At 38.9% G+C, this 8,721-nt stretch overlaps 1 protein-coding gene across 3 annotated transcripts in view; it reads right to left on the bottom strand.

Annotated features, from left to right (window-relative positions):
* Positions 1-8,721, bottom strand: part of LOC121285554 (AP-1 complex subunit beta-1) — a 73,182-nt gene that overhangs the window by 20,950 nt on the left and 43,511 nt on the right. For all 3 annotated transcript variants that reach the window (XM_041202084.1, XM_041202086.1, XM_041202085.1), the window contains exons 15-18: positions 8,358-8,387; positions 7,340-7,474; positions 5,103-5,248; positions 973-1,102 (exon numbers count right to left, since the gene is read on the bottom strand). In XM_041202084.1, coding sequence (XP_041058018.1) covers positions 973-1,102; positions 5,103-5,248; positions 7,340-7,474; positions 8,358-8,387 — 441 coding nt within the window. The remainder of the gene's footprint in view (positions 1-972; positions 1,103-5,102; positions 5,249-7,339; positions 7,475-8,357; positions 8,388-8,721) is intronic.

Raw genomic sequence — 8,721 nt, 5'->3', positions numbered from 1 at the left:
GCACTAAGTTGAAGATAGATATGTACTGACTTATTATAACACAGATACAAAAGTGTTAAATACTAGGAGATACGGCTCTAAGCATAAATTACGGCTGGTAGCATCAAGAGTCAATTCAATCTGTTTAGCAATCAACTTAAGTGCTGCTTTCAAAACACTTTGAACAACCAAATACTGTCTTTCAGTAAAAGTACCTTTTCATCAAGCATTCAACCCTTAAGGGTAGTCCTCAAAACCTAAATAACATTTGTTATTTCAAAGCTAGAATTTATGTTTGTAAAGTCTCTTCACCCTTTTCCTCCAAATTAAGTTATTTAATATTTTATGGAGTAAGAAGTGCACAAAAATTAACGGGATTACGTAGCTATTTAACTATATATGGAAGTAATTGAAGACAAACTCCACAAATAGGTCTCTAGTCTGAAACCTTAACTTTTGCTGGCATAATGACCTCAATAAAATTACTGTTTTGCTTGCATTAGTTCAATGTCCCAATGTTTACACAATTAATTTGAACTCATTACACACCAAAGCTATCCCCTTCCATTCTTCCTGAAATAATGCAGGTTGTGTGTAAACAAGAGGAAGAAAGGGAATAGGAGTGGTAATAATCTGCAGTTACCAAAAATTCCAAAGATTTAGCTGTAACTCGAGTACAAACACGTTTCCATGTGTTCCTATTCAGATGAAATTACATTGTTTCATAATTTGCCATGGTGAGATTTGAACTCTTGATCTTGCGGTTACAAGCCCAGTACCATAACCACTTGGCTATTTAGGCCAAGCCAAGATATAGCTGTAACTCTTTCGAGTACAAACACGTTTCCATCTGTTCCTATTCAGATGAAATTACATTGTTTCATAATTTGCCATGGTGAGATTTGAACTCTTGATCTTGGGGTTACAAGCCCAGTACCATAACCACTTGGCTATTTAGGCCAAGCCAAGATTTAGCTGTAGTTTAACTCAGACCTGTAGATTGGTGAGAGGATCCATCTTCATAACTGGACCAACTGTGTTCAGAGGGAGGGAAGCTTCAATTGTCTGGTTAGGAGCAAGCGGGGCATTGACCTGCAGAGGAGCAGCTGGTGCCATGCCAAAGCTATGAAACAAAGAAAATAAATAATTACTAAAGCAAGAAGTATGCTATTTTTAAATGTTTATCATTGATCCGATGTAGACTTAGAAATAGTGGCAGCTTATAACACAGCTTGCAAGTACAGGGCTTTTACACACTTATAGCATGACAACAGTAGAGAAGGAGGTAATTTAGCCGATTATGCCTGTGCCAGCTACTTTCTAGAGCTATCCAACCATTCCCACTTCACTGCTCTTTCCTCATACCCTTGTAATTATTTTCTCCAAGTATTTATCCAATTCCCTTTTGAATCGACTTCCACCACCCTTTCAGATAGTGAATTCCAGATCAAAATTATTTGTTATGCAAAAAAAATCTTTGTGTCACCTCTAGTTCTATACTAACAGCTGGAAAATACATATTCTATGGGAGAAGGTGAATGATGTTAAAGGAAAATGGACAAAAGTTAGAAAATAATTAGTCAAGGAAAGAGGCAAGCCGGAGACATCAATGAAGTAAATCGGACATAAAAGCAGCGAAGACACCTGCTTCCACAAACAAACACTCCAGAAACAAGATTAGTTTACATTGAGCTTTCCCCAACTGCAGAAAATCAGACATCGTCCAAATGACTAACTCATTACACAGTCTCTTCAGTCAACTTCTCAGAGATTTGGAATATCATACATTTGTCAAGTATGAAAGGAATCATCATCAGAGACTGAAAATGCTGAAACCTGTAAACACTTATGAATTAAAACTAACCGTTCCATTATCCACTTGGAAGTGATGAACAACAATGGTAGTAAAAGTTATTTAATTTATCATTAGATTGTAACTATATACTTCAGGATGACTGAATCAGGCTGATTGATTCATTAGCAAGGATAAAGATTTCCTTCCTGATTGGGCTATGATATTACTGAACTCAACTATTATATTATCATCTGATGTGTGGTTCTCTAATTTGAAATTTGTCTACAAGGGATAACCCCATTAGCAATTGGGGAAAATCAGAAGTTGACAGATTGGCCTTTAGAAAGCAATTGAACAAGGATTGTGACCAGGATTACTTGTATTTGCCGAGACCAGAAAATGCTCAACTATTCAGAGAGCAAGAAACCCACCATTTGTCCTAGTGGATACTGTTCTGTTAATTACTGCATCACAAACCCAAGAAGAAAGGTTCAATTTCCAGTCTGCAGCCTTGGCTGCTGCAGGAGTTGGGGTGCTACTGGATTTAAAAAATCAAACAGTACTGATTAAGGGTCATCATTCGCTAAAAATATTAGTTTTTAAAAATATATATTCTTTCATGGGATTTGGACATTGCTGGCAAGGCCATCATTTAATCCCCATCCCTAATTGCCCTTGGGATGGTGGTGGTGAGATGCCATCTTGAACCACTGCAGTCCATGTGTTTTAGGAATACTCACAATGCTGTTGGGAGTTTCAGAATTCTGACACAACGACATTATAGTTCTAAGTCAGGAAGGTGTGCAACTTGGGAGGAGGACTTGCATGTGGTGGTGTTCCTATGCATCTCCTGTCCTTGTCCTTCAAGGTTGTAGAGGTCAGGGGTTTGGAAAGTGCTGTTGAAGGAACCATGGTGAGTTGTTGCAGTGCATCTTGTAGGTGGTACACACTGCTGCGACTGTGTGTCGGTGGTGGAGGGAGTGCCAGTCAAGGGGCTTGCTTTGTCCTGCATGGTGTCGAGCTTCTTGAGTGTTGCTGGAGCTGCACCCATTCCAGGCAATTGGAGAGTAGAGTATCACATCACACTCCTGACTTGTGCCTTGTAAATAGGCTTTGGGGAACCAGGTGGTGAGTTACTCGCTGCAGAATTCCCAGCTCGGACCTACTCTTGTAGCCACAGAATTTGTAAAGCTGGTGCTGTTCAGTTTCCGGTCAATGTTAACCCCCAGGATGTTGATTGTGGGGGATTGAGCGATAGTAATGCCATTGAATGTCAAGGGGTGATACTTAGATCCTTGCTTGCTGGAGATGGTCGTTGCCTGACACTGAAGTGGCAAGTAACATTGGCGCCACACATCAGCCCAAGCCTGAACGCTGTCTAGGTCTTGCTGCAGGAGATAAACTGTTTCAGTATCTAAGCAGCTGTGAATGGTGCTGAACATTGTGCAATTATCAGTGAACAGCGGCGAACAGTGCTACTTCTGACCTTATGATAGAAGGGAGATCATTGATGAAGCAACTGAAGATGTTTGGGCCTAGGACACTACCCTGAGGAACGCCTGCAGCGAAGTCCTGGGACTGAAACGACTGACCTCCAACAATCACAACTATATTCCTTTGTGCTAAGTATGACTCCAACAAGTGGAGAGTTTCCCTCTGCCAATTCCCATTGACTCCAGTTTTGCTAGGGTGCCTTGATGCCGCAATCGGTCAAATGCTGCCTTGATGTCAAGAGCAGTCACTACCACTTTACCTTGAGTCCAGCTCTTTTGTCCATGTTTGGCCCAAGGCTGTAATTAGGTCTGGAATTGAGTGGCCATGGCAGAACCCAAACTGAGTGTCAGTCAGCAGGTTATTGCTGAGTAAATGCCAACTGATAGCACTGTCAACAACACTTTTCATCATTTTGCTAATGATGGGGTGGTAATTGTCCTGCTTTTTGTGGACAAGATATACCTGGGCAACTTTCCAGATTACCAAGTAGATGCCAGTGTTGCAGCTGTACTAAACAGCTTAGCTAGGGATGCAGCTACTTCTGGACCACATGTCTTTAGTACTATTGATGGAATGTTGTCATGGCTTATAGCCTTTGCAGTCTCTAGTGCCTTCAGCTGTTTCTTGATATCACGTGGAGTGAACAGAGTTGGCTGAAGGCTGGCAGTTGAGTTTCTGGGAACCTCAAAAGGAGGCCGAGGCGGATCATCCACCCAGCACTTCTGGGTGAAGGTGGTTGCAAATGCTTCAGCCTTGTCTTTTGTACTGATGTGCTGGACTCCCCCATCATTGAAGATAGGGATATTTGCAGAGATTCCTCCTCCTGTTAATTGTTTAATTGTCCAGCAGCATTCACGACTGACTGTGTCAGGACTGCAGAGCTTAGATCTGATCTGTTGATTGTGGGATTACTTAGTTCTGCCTATTGCATGAAAAAGGTTTGCAGAGAGGGCAAGCAGAATGAAAAAGGATAATGTACTGTGTAGTCACAGAAGACATAATTCGTGACTGATTAGGGTCATTTCAGCACTGAGGCAGGGGTGGAAACCTAATTGCAAAGATTCAAACAGGGAATTGAAGGAAAGAAAGGAATGGAGTCTGGGGCACCAACATGTATAGGACGTGAAAGGAAAGGGTGATTTTAAATGGGGCAGTAGTTTGCAAGAATATATGGATTGAGGGTAGGAAAGGGCAAAGCACAGTATCCGTGGAGGGGGACCATTAATATCAGTTTGAAGGGGGTCAGGAAAGGATGTTGGATGGTCATCTATTTAGCTGAGATACTTTGTACAGCCCAAATCATCCAGATTTATTCACAAATAACAGTGCATAGTCAGAAGCATACACTGCATTGATACATTTGTGCACTTGGGCCCTTCAGGCCTACTCTCAAAGAGACAATATCTGATGACACAAATGCAATAATTTGCTTATGGCACTCTATCCATCTCAGAGTTCGGGGGGGGTGGGGTCAGTCTGGGTCTTTACTATAGTTACCCAGAAGTTAGAAGAGATTTTAATTCTAACTTTTTCTGGGTAACTATAGGTATAACCTGGTAGAACCATCCGAAGTTTGCGATTTAAATTGCATTTTCAGATGGTTCTCAGCACAGCGCAATTTTCAGAGAGAGTTAGCGCTTCTGGGCAATTGCCATTCAAACCCTTACCTAGGAACTTGCCAGGGAGATTCCGCAGTGCATCTTTGGGATCCCCCACCGCCCCCGCCCCACTCCAAATCCGACGCTGGGGAGTGCGGAAGTTACGGGTCAATATTACAGAAGGAATTGCTGCATTAAAAAATGCTGTATAAACACCAGTTGAATTCAATTCTTACCTATTTCTGTTAAATTGTATTGCAAAGTCAGTCATTACTTGCATGGCTTTGTTCATCAAACAGAGATCCATATAGATATGACCCATGCGGCGTGAAAATGTGCCAGAAATCTCAAGACCTTTGGCTTTTGCAGCAGGCAACCAAACCTGGTGCAACAAAAATGTAATGAATTAAAGTAGTTTCATAACGGAATATTTGTGCATCAACAAGAAAAACAGGTTGCAATTTCAAAGAATATTAAATTGCGTTGTATGTCAGTTTTCCAGAAAACTTCAAGTTATCCTGTCAGAGTGCAAAATTATAAGTTGTGCATTCTGGTCTGCTAAAGGCTGAAATTAGTTTTTCATAGACACAAGCCAAGCAACACCAAATGTATTTGGGATTTTGGAAAAATTAGTAAAATTTCTTAAAATTAAGATATGGTTAACTTCATCTACTCCATTTATATTAGTTTATACTTAATAATCCTTAATTAGTAAGACTGTCAGTGGCATAATGATTTGATTGATATATGTTAAAAATGATTACTGTAAAATATATTGCATCTCAATGTTTCAATAGTAAGTATACAAAATATCAAATGGTAATGGAAATTGGCATACATGTACAAATTGTTTGCTACAGAAAATCAGTTGGAATGGGAGGCATATAGTTGAAGATTTTGTGATTATTAGGTCACAATCTTATAGCAAAGAAATCAAATTGGAAATGATAAACTTTCAGTGGGGGAGAGGTATTACAGCACAGTAGAGTATCTTCTGATGGTGCACTTGTAATCTCATTGTTACTCATGTTGATCAAGGTGTATGGAATGATTAATATAACACTCCTAATCATATAGCTCATAATAATTCATCCTGGAAGATTCCAGTATGCATATTGTAAAGGAAGTTTATCTCGTATAAATGCAGTGTTCATAAGTCATATTCTTAGATAGCAGTTAAAAAAACCCCACATACAGTCAATTACAACAAATAGAGCCAATTGTTAGTGATGTGCTCCCTGCTGAAAAGGAGCAGTTGTGAATGTCTGGGGAAGAACAAAACAGGATCTGTTGTGGTACCCCACAAGTCATTTCACCTATGATATTAAGCCACTGTCTAAGGAAAGTCATTTAAGGAGGGTTGGGGCACAACTGTACAAAACGACTCTTGTTACCACATTACATAGAAATGTTAATGCACTAATGAGCTGCAATGGCATCTGTTACAAAGCATATTGATACTAAAACCTATGCAAAGCAGTCATTCATTTTGCATTCACTTGTCCTGAATGTAAGGATGCATCTGTCAAATTGCCAATTTTTGTCAGTTCACGTCTTACTATTGTGCAATGTTAAGACAAGATTAGCAAACTGCAAGAAAAATGTTTTTGCAATTACATTATAACTGCTACATCTTCATCTAAATGGCTTCATCAGATTTTAAATTCTCAATTAGCATTATGGAGCATTTTGGTGTACTTTAAACACCATTAAAAGTCCATTATAAAAACATGAAATGCTGGAAAAGCTCAGCAGGTCTGGCAGCATCTGTGGAAAGAGAAACAGAGTTAACATTTCGGGTCCGTGTGACTCTTCTTCAGAGCTCTGAAGAGTCATACAGACTCAACTTTAACTCTGTTTCTCTTCCCATAGATCCTGCCAAACTTTTCCAGCATTTTCTGTTTTTATTTCAGATTTCTAGCAAACACAGTATTTTGCTTTTATATTATTAAATCTCCATTATTTTGTATTTAGAAAGTTTTACAGAATCAAATTGATAAAACAGAGTAAAATGGTAGTCAAGTATCCCTGGGCATATATAAAGTGGCAAACAGAGTGTTAATTAACTGCTTGTAGTTCAAACCAGATTAATTTGGTTAGTGTTAACTGTAGAACCTGGCACTTAAAAGCAATGTAGTAGTGCTGAGTGTTATAGTACTAACACTCAGAGCCACAGATTAAGGATGAATACAGGTTTGATTCCTGCTCCACTCAGTTCTTGATATGAGCCATATAGAGTGAGGTGGTAACCAGTGAAGGCTGTCATCTTCTTGCAGGTGGAAGAAAACAAAAATCAGTGAGCTACCCCTGGGCAGACCTTCTCCTTGTAATCAGCTAAAGGGAACATTGGTATGGATATGGGAGCAGGGCATCAGCTACTCTAATCATCAAGACAGTTAGGTCAGGCAGTCAGGAGGTGGGATAACCTGTTCTTCTTGGGAAAAAAAATCAAAAGGAAATAAATGATTCTTACAGTTTTGGGTGCCACATAAGAACCAGATGGCATGCCCATTCCACCAGCAAGATCAAACAGGTCATTTAAGCCACCTCCAAGTGGTGCATTCAAAGATGTTGGCATGACTGCTGGAGTTCCATAGCCAGCACCAATCTGTATGGAAAGTAAAAGATACAATTGTTACATCTTGTACTTCACGTTATAAAACTAGTTGCTTACCAGCTTTATGTGTGTGCATTTTTAAAAAACAAATAAGGTGTTACTGTGCTGATGATTAGTTCATAGATGTCTGTGTATACAAATAATCTTGATTTGCTATATTTTGTGATATATATTAAAGAGGAAAATGAAAACAAGTTACTAAAAGGATAAACTGAAAAAAAAATGTTTGAATGTAGTGAGTTAACAACATTTTTTGAAACACATGCACCCATACCGGTATATAAAATTTCTTTCATTTAAAATTAAAACCAAACTTGTTGCAATGGTCAGACTGGATTGTAGGCTTTTCTAATGCACTCAAACTGATGACCTGATGAATTGGCCCAACTTAATTTTACCAGGTACTACTTTAAAATAGCAATAAACAAATTATAGGTATTACTGGTCGATCTCATCAGGGCACAGTCTCACAGTAAGAATTAGATTATCTGTTTCATAAGAAACAAAGAGTAATACAATGCACACTGCATAGTGTGTTCTTGCTGCTAAAATGCAGGTGTGTGTTTCTTTAAGAGTATAAGAAGTAATTACTCTGCATTCTTGAATCAATAGTTATATTAGTTATCGTTCAACTTGGTTTTCAAAAAAAACATTTAAGGCCACCAAGTCGAATTGTTAAGAATCAAGAGTTGATTTGAACAAGAGTTCAGCAGGTTTGATTTGTGGTCAGGGAATGTACAGGTGGAAAGTGTCAGTTTCAGCTCTAGGTTAGAAGCAAACAGCATTAAATCACTGGATCTTTTCTCACTTTAAAAAAAAAGCAGGCATGTGACATACTATTTTTCATACTTTATGAAGTAGATATACAACTTACTGCAGGGCTTCCACTTAGATCGCCACCAAGCTAAAATAAAAACAGAATAATTTGGTTACACATTGCAGTAAATTCTGAATAAAACTGATAAAATGTAAATTTTATTCTACAACATCTAAAATATTGATTTTCTCCACTAATAAGCCCAAATTATTGGAACTAGTGAGATCAGGTATTACACAATCCTAATAAAACTTATTAGCCTGCAACTTTAACTTGGAAACAAAAATCACCAGCCAAAAGGACAGAGGATCATACCCCTTCGGTCTCATCGCCCATCTCCAGACACGAATACGCAAAGACAGAGGCAACGCAAGGACATTCACATGCAAGCAGAAGTAGAGTGAAAAAAAGGAACAGCATA

This window comes from Carcharodon carcharias, chromosome 13 (genome assembly GCF_017639515.1).
Source record: "Carcharodon carcharias isolate sCarCar2 chromosome 13, sCarCar2.pri, whole genome shotgun sequence".
Classification (NCBI taxonomy): domain Eukaryota; kingdom Metazoa; phylum Chordata; class Chondrichthyes; order Lamniformes; family Lamnidae; genus Carcharodon; species Carcharodon carcharias.
Note: the sequence above shows the minus strand (reverse complement) of the source record. Positions and strands in the feature narration are given on the sequence as shown.